We start from the raw sequence: 17,960 nt of genomic DNA, 5'->3' as shown, positions 1-17,960 counted from the left end.
TCCCAAATCTAAAAGCAAATTAAGTGCAGGACTGCACATCTCTGTAATGTGAAACACTGACACAACAGAAGACATAAACTGCCTCCATTGCGCTTAATATTTATATTAATATGTAATAAAGTTAAACTGTGTCTGCCATTGTAGGAAAAAATCAATTTCATGGTATAAGAAGCTGCTGTGAACTTTATGAAAATTGTTTCTTGTGTGTTTCTTTACATATTTATATCTGATTACATTCAGATAAATGAGTGAATATGAGTGCAGAGGAGAGTAACACTTCACACTGAATATTTTAAAAACTGCTAACTAGACTGTATAGATATACGTAGCTGAGAATTTTTAAATCTTCACATATTTAGGTTTTCAAAAACAATTTCTATGGGTTTTTCTTGACCCTTGTGTTTGATGCAAATGTGAGTGCTGATTAAGACTCATGTTGAGCTGTGTGTGCTTACAATAGTTGTTCAGGACTGGAAAACTGCCAAAATAAAAAGACTTATACAAAACTACAATATAATTTAATGATGTAAAGAAAACCGGTCACACCCTTGTTTGATTAGTTTTACTTAATTTGTGCAGCACTTATGTTTAGACAAACTAGACATGCAAGCAATAACTCAGAGCAAAATGAGTGAGGTCAGGCTAAATTTAGCCAATCAGAAACGAGATGCAACATTTGTTAAGACTGTTGACACTTTCCTTTAACTTATGGAAATGTTTGCACTCACACAGAAAAGATGACAGAGGTAAAGACTGCTGGGCTTATCTTCATCTGTTTTTCACTGCTGCACGGTAAGGACTAAAGAATTTTGACAATTTACTAAGAAAGGAAAACAAAAAAGGAAGATGATCTGTTGAAAGCTGTAAGACAGAAACCCATCCACATGTAAAGCTTTATGAAGCTTAAACTTTCAAAATGATTTGGAAGAAAATACAAGCTATACAAAAGAACTGGAATACAGTGAAATGTTTGTGTTTTTAGTGATGATGATAGTTCATGATGATAGCTTTGAATTTACAGCATGTATGACTGGGTATTTATAGTTTTACAAGAGTTTTGTGCCACATTAATACATACTGTCATGAGATATTTATGAACTGTGTGAAAAAAAACTGAAGTAAAAAATAGAAATCTTAAGAAGTAAAATCTTAAACTGGGGAAAAGAATACAGCAAATAAATTCCTGTTCACAAACCAAATTATTTAGCAAATAGAGAGAAGTACAACATATGTTAAGACCAAGAGTGTACAGCTAGTTTAGCATAGCAAAGCTCTGTGATGCAGTATGAAGGTAAAGTAGTGCTGTGAGCCAAATCTTAATGCCAGCATGATAATATGCTGTGATTACGTGATTAGTTTGCAGGTATTAGGTCATGCACCAATTAAAATTATGACCCGATATGATGGCGCTAGATGAAAAGTTTACAGATCACTGAATGTATTAGAATTCCTCCTGAGGGGCGGAAGAATGTGTGCACTAAATTTCATGGTAATCCATCATCATTAAGGCTCAAAATGCTTGAGCTGTAAATAGCTACAACCAAAAGAAAAATAATTAAAAATAATAAAAACTGGCTCACTAAGCTGACACAATAACATGCTTCTGTGTCGCACCAGAAAGTGAGTAAAGCAAACTGGTGGTGGTGGTTTTACTGGCATCCCTTCATGAAGGGTTACCCCACTTTACAGCATACAAAGAAAGACCTGCCAAGCCACTGAGCAAATCAAAATAATAATTAAAGAATTATATATTTATTTGAACTATCTTATAATTTTTTCTCTTTTTGAACGCAGGTTATGTTGCAGCATTGAACTGCACCAGCCCAACTCCTGAATCCCTGTTTGATGCCCTTGAGAGGGAATTATTTCCTAAAAAACTACTTCGACCTGTAAAAACGTTTTCAGATACACTTAACATAACTGTCGATATTACTTTGGTGGGAATTTTAGGAGTGGTGAGTCCATGATGTACACAAACATCTATTCATGTCCGCATATACACATGCAAAGCTAAGTATACTGTAACTGATTTCATTCATTAATAATCATAAGTATGTCTCCTCCATAGAATGAAAAAGCCCAGTCCTTGACAACATTCATATGGCAAATCTTGGTAAGTTTTCAGAGCACTGACAAAACGCAAATTTCTTCAGAATTATTTCTATACTATCCTTATTGTAGAGTTGTAGAGTTTCTTTCTGAAAAATGGAAACATAGATGAAGAGGCTAAATCAAAATGAGAAACTTTGCCCCACATGCCAGAATTTTAATCTGCACACGCATCTGCATTTGGAGAACATGCCAATAGGAACAGTCTCTCTCAAAAAAGACCTGTGAATGATCAAAGTCTCCCGTCACAGGCTGCATTTTCTAAAGCATGAAAACAAAATCGCGAGGAGATGCAGACGTTTAGTTTGCTCTCAGACAGCTTCACTACAATCACAATATGCTGAAAGGTGATTATGGAATTTTTGCCCATTGATGCCAAGCAATTACTGCCCACGCCTGATTTTAATACCGTGATCTTGACAGTAGCATCCAACAATGCATTTGTCCATCTTTTAATACTTTCTAACTTCCCTACTGTCTAATGGATCTCAAAGGCTCATTGGTTAGTACTGACCGACTGGGTCACAAATATGGTACCATTTTCTTTTGAATGGCTCAATATCCATCAAAAGAAACCAATATGTTCCAGGGAATGGAGAATGTGTCTCTAAAAGGGCAAGTGGGCCGAAAAGTCAGATTACAGTCTTGCACTGTCAGCAGACACTGCAGTGCCTGTGCAGTGGCACATTGCATGAGCACACAGATCTACAGCAAGGCAACTTTTCTTATGTATCTCAGTCAGCAGTCAAACTCCATCAGCCATCACGTCAATATCTGAGACACTAAGAAATATCTAATTAACCTTCTCGAGTTTTATACCTAAATTACAGGGGCCTGGGAACTTACACATGAAATGTAAAACCTCCCACTCACCGTGCCTGACCACACACAGTAAGGGTGAAAGAAAAATCCCACTTAGTGTAAACTGTGAGCTCCATAGAAAAAACACAGCAAATCAAATTCAAATAGTTTTTCTAATTACCTGGGGTAGATGAAATAAATGCATTTACCAAAGCTGTAGAATAAATTAAGCTACTTGCTTAACCAGATTCAGTCAATTAAAAAATCTAAAAGGGTCGAAAGGGTTTGTAACAATATAACAACTCTCACTAATAAATGCGGCTGATTTATTTTATGCAGATAGGAAACCATATGCCATCCCCAGGGACATAAGGTGCCTGCACTGAAGTGATGAATTGATAATGGTGGAAACTTAATGTTATTCAAAGTGTCGGATGAGGAAAGAAAAGCATAGAGGAGGAGGCATGTTTGAATAGACAGCAGGCTGAGCCTCTTAGGGTCAATCCAAGTGAAGTCAAAATACATCTAACCATGGCCCTCACACTTGTCTTGAACTCAACTATGTTATGGAACCATACTTGTTCATAGGATTTGTTGACAACAACAAAATATAGAATATTTCCAGATTTGTCCTTTAAATTAAAGTAAGCAGAGTCTCAGTTCAAGTGTTTGCCATTTTCTTAGCTGTGCATCATACTATTGTTCTGTTCAATGTAGGAGTGGGATATAGAGGGACTGAGCTGGGATGAGAAGGAATGTGGAACTAAAAGAGTCTCTGTCCCCCGGGAAAAGCTTTGGGTCCCAGACGTCAGCATCTCAGAGTTGTAAGTTAAAAGGATCTTCAGTAGTCTTTGAACTTGTTTAACCTTTGACAAAAACAAAAGGAATCAGACCACATAGTGTTTTATCTTTTATGCTTCTTTTGATCAAATTGGTACCATTTTAGAAATGTTGTCAACAGCAAACAAAAAAACTGTACCCAAATTTAAATATTTGGTGGTTTAGTTACAAAAACTAAGGAGAAGAGTAATCTGAGTGGAATATCCCAGTATCCATTTAAAGCATATATGTGCAATTGAAATGTTTTATATCATATTCTTTTCCAGCATGGACGAGGATAAATCTCCGAAAACTCCCTTTGTCTACTTATACAACACAGGTCGTGTTTTTGATGATAAACCAGTCAGAGTGGTCAGTTCCTGCCAATTAGAAATCTACACTTTCCCCTTTGATATTCAAAACTGCTCTCTGACCTTTGGACCACATCTACACCATGGTAAGTCTGCCAAGAAAACAACACAACATATCAAAAACTGATCTCAGAGCCACAAGTCCACCTTACAGTTTTGTTTAAATTGTGACAGGTTTGTACTCAGAGTACAACAAAAAATTGTCACTTCGGTTAGTATGTATTAAGTGTAAATTAAAAATGAATTCATTGTAAATAAATTTATATATATATATATATATATATATATATATATATATATATACATACATGCACTGTATCTAAATGTATGTATATGTTGGTGTTTGTGCATATGTATCTCTTTCATTTAGTTTACCTGGGTGCATAGGGGTGGAAGGAAGGAATGAGGAATATGAAGATACTTAGTGTACTTTTATGTTTGTAGGTTCATTCATTGGTGATTGCTAATTATTGTACACTGATTATTGTGGATTAAAAAGATGTGGAAAAAACTGGGAATCAAATATGAACAACTTTTTTTTTTTTTCCAGCTTCAGACATAAAGATGATTCAAGGTGACACAGCTGAAGCAGTTCTGGCTGAGTCCAGGAAAGTGATGCAGACCAAAGGGGAGTGGGAGCTTGCGGATATCAAAGTAACTCCAAATACCCTGGAGATAACTGAAGGAAGCTATTCTGACATAACATTCTATGTGAGCATCTTTAACTTTTTTATTTTATTCTGCATTCTGTATTCATATGATGAATATCAGTATTTATATGTTAAATATCCCCTTTAAAACAGTTGAAATATCGTAAAGAAACTGTGTGTAAAACTCATATGTCGGTTTTATTTATGTGATTAATCTTTGAAATTATTCTTCTGAAGATTTTGTTTATAGAAAAATGAAACAATCTTGTGTAGTTTTTTTCAACCCAGTCATCTCAGTATCCCAGGATGCAGCTCAATGTTATCTTTTTAGTACTGCAATACTAAAGACTAAAACTTGATATAGGTCACAACATTCCAGCGCTCACAACCACAGTGCTAAATGTTATAACTGATTCATGGAGTAACAAGCGACACAATAAGACAAGTCACAATCAAGTCATTAAAAGTTAAATTAAAAAGTTTAAAGTTTGGTTGTGGGTTTTGGATATAGAATTACGTTTTAAAAAGTGATTGTAGTGGATGTTGTTTTTGTGGATAATCTGTCAGTATAGTGGAAGCATGTAAACAGCAATACTAAAGGCACTGAGAATGGACCCTTGGGGAACATCAAAGGTGTCACAAACAAAGGTTTCATTTATTAATGGTAATATCTGGCTGGCTTTAACCTTCAAGCTTTGTAATTGCATCCCATCCCAAGATCATTTTGAGACGCAGACCAATCCTCTATGTGGTGAACCTGCTGATCCCTAGCTGCTTCCTCATGACATTGGACCTCTTCAGCTTCCTGCTGCCTCCTGCGAGTGTGGACCGATCTGCCTTCAAGATGACCCTCATCCTGGGCTACACTGTCTTCCTACTCATCATGAACGACCTGTTGCCTGTCACTGGGGACACAACACCTCTCATGAGTGAGTGACACCTATGATATAAGTAGATTTAAAAATTAATAAAGTCTGATTGAAAAGTATCTCTTCATTTCTTAACCGTTCTGTTTTTTTGTCTACTGCAGATGTCCTATTCTCAGTCAGTCTCGCTCTGATGGTGGCCAGCCTGTTGGAGACAGTGTTTATCACCAACATCCAGTTCAGCTCCAGCCAGTATAATGCGGTGCCTCACTGGCTCAGCGTCCTTGTGTTACGATATCTAGCCATTGCTGTTTGTCTCCCTCCACGAGAAAAGAGCAACCGTGTCACAGTCTCCCTTCGCCCACTTGCTACAGGTATATTATAACTAATTACATTTTGCACTACTAATGGTGCTACATCTTATTGAAATAATTTTGTATGCAACTCATTTGAAAAATGGTCTAGAATAGAAAAGGAAATTGACTAAGACAGTTCATTCTTCTTCCTTAATCTTGTAAATAGCAGTTTGACAAAATAATCATAACTCCATTTAGTAGCTTTTTCCAAAGCTTGTAATTGCATCTCATACTTTTCAACAGTTCACTTAGTTTTCAGTAAGATGCAATTGAAAGCGCTGGAATAAAAGGTGGCAAGAGGATTTTGGCACATGATTTTCACATAGTTTTCTAATACATTTCCTGCAATTAACTATGTCATTTTAGACAAGCAGTACGTCTATTCAGAAAGCAATCAGCTGTTTCAGTCATCTGTCTCATGCATATATAATGGCAAAAATACACTTCTTTAATCAATCCAACTGCATACACAGGCAACATAACAGCATGCATTTTTGAAGCATATTTTTATGCTCCAAGTCTTTTTTCATACTCAAGATTTGTTCTGGCACAGCATTGAGTTGTAGGTTACCATGTTTTGGCAAAGCCTAGAGAACAGTGAACAATCACTGTAGTTACTCTTGTAAAACAGAAGAAAATAGCATGAAAATGCAATTTGGATTGCATTAATGTCCATGTAGTGTGACATTAGTGTTAATGTCCGTGGTACAACGCCTATGTAGACACTTAGATTGAGTAGGCTATAAGGAAATTACAGCCAAAGTTCTGAAACAGTCGAGTTTGATTGATCACTGAACCTCGATCCTGAACAGAGTCATAACTTAGCAACAGTCAGTTGTGTTGTGCTTAAAGGTCCTTGTTTAAGATCTGTTCCATTTAAACCCATGTAAATGTGTACTTTTAAACATCTGTTGCTTTCTGACAGACAATGCAATGAATAACAGCATCATCTCCTCAAGGAATCTTGAGAGCATCTCTGGTGATACACCTCTAGACAAACCCCCTCCAGATATGGCCCTGGATGAACTGAGGAAACTGAGCAGAGATCTCATGTCCATCCGCCTACAGATGGACCACCACTTTCAAGGGACAAAAACCTCACAGGAATGGCAAATGATTGGGGTAGTCATCGACCGCCTGCTGTTCGGCTTGTACATTATCTTCATCTCAGTCAGCTTTATCACCATCGTATCTATCTGGATCTGGAATCATTCGTTGGAAGATTGACTTGGCGGGAGAGTTATGTCAAGTTTGACTGGACATGGCACTGTTTTGTTTGATTTTTGTTTTTTCTGCATAAAAACATGTTTTTAAAGGTTATAATTTATTACTTTCAGAGATTTCAGACAATACTTTGTATCACTTCTCATGATGAATTATCCCCATTCAGGCCAGCCTCATATTAGCTCCAGGTAAACCTCAAAGAACTGGAATTTTTGTAGGTTATGAGGACTGTGGATTTTGTCACCCATCATTTACAATGGAAATACATTAGAAAGTGATCTTTTAGCAGCCAGTATGAACAGGAAAAATGATTACAGCAAGAAACCTGACTGTTGCCAACCTATCCTTTAATCAACATCTATTATTGCCAGCACTCTGAGGTCAAAAGTTAAATCCCAATTAAAGCTTCAGGATGATTCCTAAGAGCGATTCTTAGCTGCTTGATACAGACCCTGTGTTTTAAATGCTCCGTACACTTCTCATCCAAGGAATGTTTCAGCTATGGATCTTAACACTGAGCAGTAAATATATGTCTACCAAAAGTCACATGGTTCAACTGCACAGCAAACAGCTCTGGAGAATGTAACACATCTTAACTCCCATAGGTGCAGGTGCTGAAAAATAAAATGGGTCAGTGATTGCTGAAGGAGTGGAACAACGGGTCCTGTGTTTCCTCTGTGCCTTTGTGGTATAGGTCAGGGGTTTTCAAAGCCTAAGACTGTGGATCCCCTTTAGGCTTACCTCATCCCCACTCTATGTTGCCATGGATTCGGTGATTGAGTTTTTTTCTATCTTAAAACAGGACCAAAGGGACTCATCTCAAATTTTGGGGACAGAAACTTGTTTAAGTAAGTAAAGTGTGTCCATGTTTGTTGATCGTCGAATAGCATTTGCCCTGGGGTATACATTATTAACATACTGACATTAACAACATGTAGTTAACTATTTACTCCTGGGTTTAATGATAAAATATTTTTGTATGCCACATTTTCTCTTCCATGTCCTAATCTGATATTTTATGACATTTAAAGGTGCTATTTGTAACTTTTGCTATTGCTACATAGCGAGCGTTAGCATTAACAGCTATATAGTTAATAGTCTTGATAAGAGCTTCAGCCACCGTTGTGTTGACAAGACAACAGGTTATAATATGGCCTCTGAGCAGCACAAATTCTTCATGACAGACTGGATGCTAAAGTGACTCAGTATCAGAAAGTGAAGAAAGAGTCAAGACCAGGCCAAGGCTAGTGGATTAACATGCTAACTCTTGGCGAGTAAAGGAACAAAGTTTGATGATGAACTGCCAAAACTTATTCTAGACTGGTAAGTAAACAGCTGTTACTAGCATTGGCTATGTAGCAATACCAAAAGTAGCCTGCAAAAATATTCTGCTAAGTAGGTTTTGACTACAGATATTAAATGATTGATCTATGTAGACTATCCCATAAATACATTTAATATCTGCCATTGTGTTTTACATGTTTTTGTATATCTTCATTATTACAAAGGTCAAAATTAAATTTCTCAAAACCATTCTCTGCTCTTGGGAGCTTGGAAAGGGGAAGTTTCATGTGTTTGGCCGGTGTCCCCCCAGGCTGGGTCATAAAGGAATTAGTTGATCCTAGTAAGTTCCTGCTCAGACCGGTTTGGGATATTTTGAACTCCTTTCTTCAGGGTCAGTATTTTTTTCACTCTGTTAAAACATGTTTGAAAATTCATTGTGTCTCTGGTGTGTTTAATTATTTCTCTACCTCCTTTAGTAATAATGATATGTGTATTGAAAGTATTTTAATTGCTGTGATGGAGGTGAGGCTCAGTGTACTGGGAGCGTTCCTCAAGTTCAGTTGCAGTTCCTGAGCATCCGGGAAACCAGATCAGCTCGGTAGACTGCCCATAATGAGGTGTAGCCCCTAAAACCCTGTTCAGCATCCATATGCTGTCCAATCATGTACCAGGTTTATATGAAGTATACATAAGTATAAATAAATAAACAATGAAATAAATAATTAAATACATAAATAAATGCAAAAGACAAACTATTAATGCTATTTATTAATTTATGTATTTCTACATTTATTTATTCATTTATTTATTTATGCATTTCCATTTCCAAGGTTTGTTCAAAAAGTCACTAAATTTGTTGATCGGTGCTTCATGAAATAAACGTCACTAAAGAAACAGCTAAATCTAGTCATGTATATTTTGAGGGATTTTGTGTATTTTTATTTGTTAACATGCATTCTCAATATCATGGTCCCAAGCACAATCCTAAGCACAGCATGTTACGTGTTATATCACCTATCATATATATATCACCTGAGTTAAATTCCCTTTTCACCACTTATTTTCCTTTAAAATGATCTCATTTACACTTTGCACCTTCCATACAAGAAATGTAACACAAAATCCTACATATGCTCTAGGGCACTGACGCCCTGAAGCCAGTTGGGTGCTTGCACCTTTTATGTCTGGAAAGTCCTGTTAACATTTCTCTTGCATTGTCTACGCAACAAATATTTACATGTTTCAACAAACCATTGGCCCTACAATAATCTCTTTTACCTGGAAGTTTGCTGTAACCAGCACAACACTGTTTGTGTGTCTTTTAAGTTCTTCTGTTTGCTTTTTTCCTAAGTGTATAAGAAAATCGAATGCAGGACTGTACTTCTCTAATAAATGGGACTAGGACTAAGAAGAAGACATTAACTGTCTCAGTTCTTCCTTTGCATTTAATATTCATATTAACATTTAATACAGTTGAATTGTGTCTGCCATTGTGGGAAAATATTAATTTCAAGAGTAGTAAAACAAGTGAAATTCATCCCATTCACAGAAAAACTATAAAAGTGACTCTAAAGATGCAAAAAGAGTGACTTTATTTCACGTGTAAAAAGTAACACAGGAAAACACTAAACATTTCGGTTAAAGGACTATCGTCGACACAGTTTACAGACCATATAATTCTAAGTAATTCAGACAATCAGCAAAGACCAATCAGGACAAGAGAAGCGAAGAGCACAAGGTGTTCCACATTGTGAACAAGCTAGGCAGGCGATTGCTTGGGGCTGTTAGGGGGGCCCCTAGGGCTGAGAAACTTTACTCAACAGCAATGTCTCAAAATGCAGCTCCCATCCCTTAAACAACCAAGGGACGATTTGCAACAACATCTCAGAAGCAGTGTTGCCAACTATTTTCACTAAAGCCTGCATTTATGTAATTGTAATGAAATTAAACTAAATTGACGGTAATTGGCTTTTTTTCCAAGTGTGCAGATCAGAATAACACTTCAAACTGAATTTTTTGCTAATTAGACTGTATGTATGGATAAACACTGCTAAGACTTTCATGCATCACTACTATTTTTCAGCCTTCATACGTGTAAGTTTTTACATACAATTTCTGTGACTTTGTTTTGACGTGTATTGTGTTTGATGCAAATGTGAGTGCTGATTCAGACTCATTGCATGTTGAGGTGTGTGTGCTCACAATATTTGTTCAGTACTGGAAAACCACAGACATTCTTGTTTGATTACTTGTCAAAAAATTATGCAGTGCTGATGTTTTGACAAACAAGACACGCAAGCGAATATTTCAGGTGCAAAATATATGAGTTGAGACTGAATTTAACCAATCAGAAACAAGATGCACCATTTGTTCAGACTTGACATTTTCCTTTGTTAGGAAAATGTTTGGGCTTAAACAGAAGATGACAGAGGTAAAAACTGCTGGGCTTATGTTCATCTGTTTTTCACTGCTTCATGGTAAGGACAAAATAATTTTTAAATTATTTAAATTATTTAGTTAGGAAATTGGTCAATTTTGATGAGGAAAAAATAAATGGAAGATGATCTGTTGGAAGCTGGAAGACAGCTGGCTGGTTGAAACCTATTCATATGCTAATGCTTTATGAAACTTTAAAGATTATTTGGAAGAAACTACAAGCTAAACAAAAAAACTTGGAAATGTATGTGTTTTATAATGATGATTTTATAATAATAATGATAGTAGTTTTGTGGCACATTAATGAATACTGCCGTGGCATGTTTATGAACTTTCAAAATTAAAATTTTAATAATTTAAGTAAAATCTTAGACCAAAAAAAAGAAAGACTTGTGGGTAACACATAGGATGCTTTTGTTTGTTTGTTTTGCTTGTTTCTTTACAAAAAATAAACAACTTTCAACAAACTAAAATATGTAACCAGTATGTTATGTTATAAAGCTGAGAGAAGTACAACATAGGTTAGAACTAGTGGTGCCCATGTTGTTTAAATATCAAATGCACTTGCGCCTATCTGAGCGCCGTGTGTGTGTGTATTGGTCTGGTATGGCGCATTGCTACCTTGAGGCAGCGGAAAGCAAGTGCCCCTAATGACCAGCAAAAACCTGGTGTGAGGTCAGTGGCATAGTATTACACTATTTAGGGTGCATTATTAAGATAGGTCTATTTACTGTTGCTCAGGAGGGAATGTTGCCAACCTCTATTTTACAGAGCTCCAAATCCTTCAACTCTTACTAAGTATTAATGGTAATTTTAGTTGTAGTTATTAAATTAATTATTAAACAGGGTTCCAAATTGATAGTATATTACGAGACTGTATCAGTGAATTGGCTATCTTTTCTCTTATTAGGGTTTTGCCCCCGAGGACAAAAAAGTTGTCGGCACTCACAGATAAGTGTAAGTCACTTTTAAAGTGCACAGCAGCAAATAGAAACAAATGCATTTCAGCTCTTGACCTTCTTCAGTCTTTCTGAAACACATGAGTATGACCCTTATTATATAGCAATTATTGAAACATCATCAACAAGAGATAAATATTATCAAGAAAAATAGTAGTAGTAAAAAAGTACTAATAACAATAAGTCATAAGAGAAAATATGTCAATTTATATGCCAAGCATATAAGCAAATAAATGCAAAAAATCCTACATTTATTTGAGCTATCTCATGAATTCATACTTTTCTCTTTTTGAACTCAGGTTTTGTTGCAGCATTGAACTGCACCAGCCCAACTCCTGAATCTCTGTTTAATGCCCTTGAGAAGGAATTATTTCCTAAAAGACTACTGCGACCTGTAAAAAGGTTTTCAGATACACTTAACGTAACCATCAATATTGCTCTGGTGGGAATTTTAGGAGTGGTGAGTCCATGAGCCAAACAAACATCTATTCATACCTGCACATAGCTTTTTCAAGTAAGTATAATGTGACTGAATTTTATTTATCATTAAGAAATGTGAATATGTCTCATCTATAGAATGAAAAGACCCAGTCAATGACAACATTCATATGGCAAATCTTGGTAAGTTTTCAGAGCGCTAACAAACATTAATTAATTAAGACATTTTTCTAACAGTTCATTCAATTCATTCTGACAATGGAAAAGTGTTGAAACACAGCCTAAACATTACAATGTCTAATTATGATTATGTATTCTAAGTTTTTCAACATCAGGTGACAAATGTTTTATTAAACTGCCAGATGTTATTTTGGAATAAAACTGCTGCCGTCTGTCGATATTTGGTATTTTGCCATCAAACCATGGATCAGTTTGTCTCTCAGTTCTTTTCAACTTCTCTATTGACCGTGGCTCTCAGTCACGAGCCCACTGGTCACCATAGAATGGGAAGGGCAAAGCATCTAAAGAATGTGTGGGATGGGATAGAATGAACGTGGTTCTTCACCACACGGGTGTTGAAACAACATGCTACGAATGCTAGCATACTCAGAAAAAAATTTACTCAAATCTGACCACGTTGACAGAGGGTCTCACGCAGGGGGTTGAAGTGGGCATGAACAATCTGCACCAACAGATTCAACAGCACCTCCAGCACTTTAATTAATTAGTAAGTAAATAAGTCTTATTGGCAGTTTCATACAAATGTCAAGCGAGTTAAAATACTCATTCCTCATATTTGTCAGTTTTGTCTGAACAGATAGCAAGAGAGAACAGACACAAAGAAAAGAGAGAGAAGCCACTCTCCTCGAATCATCACACAAAGCGAAAGTCCTTTTTCAAAAATTGAATCCACAAAGGTTTTGGACTGGCCCTGTGTGTTTTTTACCAGCTCTTTTTCTGTGCCTGTTATTTGGGGTGCCCTTGATAGCGCGTTGCACTCACTGGCTAATCGCAACAAATTCCCCCTACTTGATCAAAGAGTTCACCCTGGAACTCCCTCCAACTTGAATTTTAAAAGGACAGACTTTTTACTACAAGGGCCACACAGGGCCCTGTAGTCAAGACATCAGACAATAAAAGAAATATAGAATAACTAAGTCCAGAGACTTAGTTCAAATGTTTGCCATTTTCTTAGCTGTGCATCACACTATTGTTCTGTTCAATGTAGGAGTGGGATATAGAGGGACTGAGCTGGGATGAGAAGGAATGTGGAACTAAAAGAATCTCTGTTCCCCGGGAAAAGCTTTGGGTCCCAGACGTCCACATCGCCGAGTTGTGAGTTGAAAGGATGCTCAGTAGACAAAAATAAAAGGAATCAAACCACGTAGTGTTTTATCTTTTATGCTTCTTTCAATCAAATTTCTACCATTTTGCAAACACAGCAACGTACCCAATTTTAAATATTTGGTGGTTTAATTAAGTATTAGATACAGAAACTAAAAAAGAGCCATCTGAGTGGAACATCATCAGTATCCTCTAAAGCATATATGTGCAGTTAAAATTTATTTTATTTTTATTTTTTTCCAGCATGGATGAGGACAGATCTCCGAAAGCTCCCTATGTCTACTTATACAACACAGGTCGTGTTTTTGATGATAAACCAATAAGAGTGGTCAGTTCCTGCAGATTAGAAATCTATACTTTCCCCTTTGATTTTCAAAACTGCTCTCTGACCTTTGGATCATACCTCCACTTTGGTAAGTCTGCCCAGAAAACAACACTAACTCAGTTTCATTACAATGAAGACAGTTTGCACTAAGAGTACAATGAAAATTGTCACTTGAATTTAATTACAATTTTTGCAGAAAGTATGCATTTATGCATTCCGTAAATGTAAATTGAATATTTAACACAAATTCAAAATCAGTAGAATAAAATTCATTCATTTAAATATTATCAGCCTTGAACTTCCATTACCTTTAGCATTGACAGCTGAGCTCTACTCACTTGCAGAAGACCACAAGCAACATTCTCACAGACTGGGTATCAAATATGAACAATTTTTTTTAATTATTTTCTCCCAGCTACAGACATAAGGATGATTCAAGGTTACGCAGCTGCAGAAATTCTGGCGGGGTCCAGAAAAGTGATACAGACCAAAGGAGAGTGGGAGCTTGCAGATATCAAAATAACTCCATCTACCCTGGAGATAACTGAAGGAAGCTACTCAGACATCATATTCTATGTGAGCACCTTCAACTAATTTATTTTGTTTTGCATTCTGTGTTCATATGATGACTATGATTATTTATCAGTTTAATCCCCTTAGAATATCTTAACAAAACTGTGTGTAGAACTTCTATGTCTATGTTTTATTTGTGCAAGAGGTCAATATTCCTGGCAAAGGTTTCATTGATTAATGGTAACATCATTAAGTCTGGCGTAAACCTTCAAACTTTGTACTTGTGTCCCATCCCAAGATCATTTTGAGACGCAGGCCACTCACCTATGTGGTGAACCTACTGATCCCAAGCTGCTTCCTTATCACACTGGACCTCTTCAGCTTCCTGCTGCCTCCTGCAAGTGTGGACCGATCCGCATTCAAGATGACCTTAATCCTGGGCTACACTGTCTTCCTGCTCATCATGAACGACCTGTTGCCTGTCACTGGGGAGACAACACCTCTCATGAGTGAGTGACGCTTATGATGTAAGTCAGTGCCGTGCGGTGACTTTAACAGATAGGCAAGCGACCAGTTACAGCCCCCAATCCCCAACCAGCCCAGTCCTGTAGTTGGGAAACAACGAGGAGAAATACAGGAACTTGGTTTGGTTGAGGAGTTGTAGAATGTATTTACTTTCCCAAAAGCTTAAAGTTCACATAGGCCTACATTTCACTGCTACCTTCACAGCTATACTGCTTACTTCTGCTCTGTTCTGGTTGCCAGCCTCATTGCTCTCTCTCTCGCTCTCTCTCCAGCCCACTATGCACACAACCTACGTACTGAGATATTCCTGAAAGTAGCTGTGCTACTTGTGTAAGAATATGCCGTTTTAAACTAATCAAATGTACTGCAGATCTTGCACAGAGATGATAAATCACAGTGTAATTTGTTCGTTTACTTGCTACTGCTTCCTCATAATGTTTAGGAGGAAAAGACTGGGAGTGTTTTTCTAATGTGCAACAAGCTGATGCATGTGCAGTATCATAACTGATCTCAGATCGGTGGAAGCTGAGTCAATGACAGCTTGGCAAGGACACTGGCTATAGCTAATCACTCATCAAAGATTCACGGATTGTCCTCGATGCACAGGCTCAAATGTCCAAATAATAATATAAGATGTACCTTTATTGATTCCCCCCATGGAGGAAACTCAAAACGCTGCATTGACAAGCTTCAGCCTTTGTCAACAAGACACGGTCACACCAACGAAAATGACAGAAACAAGAGATACAATGGCTGGTAACAAAGATAATAGCCTGCTGCCGCCACAAATAGGCACTAAATTATATGATGGATGCAAACTGGTAGTATTAGATCCTTTATGGGACAGAATGCGGTTTTGAGATCAGATATAAAGAGACATATCACTTCCATTTTGGTATCGTTCTAATTGATGTCTATTTTTAGCCTTAACCGGTCAAGCACTGCTTGCCTTGCTTGCCCTGATGGCATACCACTGATATAAGTACATTTAAAATTAACCAGACTATACCTCTTATCTATCAAAATGGAAGCCAAACTATTTCTTTTATATTTAAACTAGTGTTTCCTCTATACCAAACGCCATTATTGGCTAATTAATAACGAGATAACTTCTACCCTCATAAAGTCTGAACGAAAAATATCTCTTAATTTCTTTCCTTTTTTGTCTACTGCAGATGTTCTATTCTCTCTCAGTCTCGCTCTGATGGTGGCCAGCCTGTTGGAGACAGTGTTTATCACTAATATCCAGTTCAGCTCCAGCCAGTACAGTGCGGTGCCTCACTGGCTCAGTGTCCTTGTGTTACAGTATCTATCTGTTGTCGTTTGCCTCCCTTCAACAAAGAACTGCATCAAAATCTCCATTCCACCACCTGCTACAGGTATAATCACATCACAATCATAATATTTCTGCTTCTACTAATAGTGCTGCATCTTATTGTAATCATATTGTTCCATGTAAAAAGTGTAAATTCAGTGTGACAGTTCATTGTACAATTTAATCTTGGGAATTGTACTTTGACAAAATTATCTTCACTCAAGGTGCACTTACTGTCTTGCAAAAACATCTAAATATCTCAAAAACGTTTTTTACCCTTGGCTGAGGTCGAAAAGTTTTTGTATCAAAGTGCAATGGAGACTTTGCAAATTAGGTTTGTTTTCCTTCATTTTGATTATCGGGATTACTACCAGGCTTTTTTTGAAAGCATGTGCCACATTATGTTTCTCAGTATCACTACTCTTGATTTTTGACAGACCCAACAGTGAATACAAGTATGATTTCTTCAAGAGCTCTTCAGAGCATCTCTGGTGATACACCTCTAGAAAAAAAGCCTCCAGATATGGCCCTGGATGAACTGAGGAAACTGAGCAGAGATCTCATGGCCATTCGCCTCCAGATGGACAAACACTTCCAGGGGAGCAAGACCTCACAGGAATGGCAAATGATCGGGATAGTCATCGACCGTCTGCTGTTCGGCTTGTACATTATCTTCATCTCGGTCAGCTTTCTCACCATCGTATCTATCTGGATCTGGAATCATTCGTTGGAAGATTGACGTTAAAGAGAGAGAGAGTGTTAAATCAAACAATTATATTCATCAGCAAAAGTTTGACAGGACGGTAGTTCACAAATTAATGTTGTAGTATTTCTCAGTAGTTTGTGAGGAAAATGCAGGAGAAACAAAATGAAATGCAGAGAGCTGCATTTTGTGCGTTTTAGTTTTGTTTTGTTGTGTTTTCTATATAAGGTTTGTTTCTAAAAGTACATTTTTCTTGGTTTGAGAAATTTCATATAATGCTTTCTGTCTGAGGATTATATCTAGAAGACCATATCGACCAAACTGCTTGTACAGTCATTAGGAGGAGGGGTGCTGCTTTAAATGCTTTTTTAATTTGTATAGGTAATTGGTAGGAAATTCAGTTAACCTATGTTTCCTTTTCCTTTTCTTTTATTTAAAATAAGGTAAGTCCGAAAACTTTGGGAAAGGAATCCTCTTGGTTTTATTTATTCCTGCAGTTTGTCTCTTTGCCTGTTATTTATAAACAATCAATCCTGCTATTAATACCCAAATCCATAAACAGCTGGTTTGTAACACAGAATCACAGATTTCTAAAACATAAAATAAAACCAAAACTAAGTACATGCTTCAACAGCACAGAAACACAGCACCTGAGAATGGAACAGAGCTCAACTCCCAGAGGTGGAGGTGTTGAAAAATAAAATGGGTGAGTGGTTACCGAAGGTGTGGAACAACAAGTTCCATGTTGTCCTGTGTGTGTTTATGATCCATCTGCACATATCACAGTTTTTTGTGTTTTGCATCTATTCATTTTTATCTATTTGTGAGGCTATTTGTTTATTTTTAGAAAAGTTTTTTTTTTTTTTTTTTTTCTAATCTATGGCATTAGCTTCCACAAAGTGGTCTCTAGTCTTCCTGGGAT

At 36.9% G+C, this 17,960-nt stretch overlaps 2 protein-coding genes across 2 annotated transcripts; both read left to right on the top strand.

Annotated features, from left to right (window-relative positions):
• The first annotated feature begins 737 nt into the window (after positions 1–737).
• Positions 738–7,286, top strand: LOC111650045 (5-hydroxytryptamine receptor 3A-like). Its single transcript, XM_023399818.2, has 9 exons — positions 738–792; positions 1,795–1,955; positions 2,069–2,113; positions 3,628–3,734; positions 4,017–4,186; positions 4,651–4,811; positions 5,469–5,679; positions 5,781–5,990; positions 6,898–7,286. Exons 1-9 carry the CDS (start codon positions 738–740, stop codon positions 7,197–7,199), a joined length of 1,422 nt encoding a protein of 473 aa, XP_023255586.1. The 3' UTR covers positions 7,200–7,286.
• A 3,530-nt stretch (positions 7,287–10,816) lies between these two features.
• On the top strand, positions 10,817–17,172 carry LOC111650064 (5-hydroxytryptamine receptor 3C-like). Its single transcript, XM_023399847.2, has 9 exons — positions 10,817–10,957; positions 12,175–12,335; positions 12,452–12,496; positions 13,542–13,648; positions 13,901–14,070; positions 14,398–14,558; positions 14,794–15,004; positions 16,196–16,399; positions 16,773–17,172. The coding sequence occupies exons 1-9, from the start codon at positions 10,882–10,884 to the stop codon at positions 17,072–17,074; spliced, it is 1,437 nt and encodes a 478-aa protein (XP_023255615.1). The 5' UTR covers positions 10,817–10,881; the 3' UTR covers positions 17,075–17,172.
• Positions 17,173–17,960: the final 788 nt, after the last annotated feature.

This window comes from Seriola lalandi, unplaced genomic scaffold (genome assembly GCF_002814215.2).
Source record: "Seriola lalandi dorsalis isolate HSWRI2012SDOR001 ecotype SW California unplaced genomic scaffold, Sedor1 jcf7180002052122, whole genome shotgun sequence".
Lineage (NCBI taxonomy): Eukaryota > Metazoa > Chordata > Actinopteri > Carangiformes > Carangidae > Seriola > Seriola lalandi.
The sequence above is the reverse complement of the archived record's forward strand: the minus strand, read 5'-3'. Positions and strand labels throughout refer to the sequence as shown.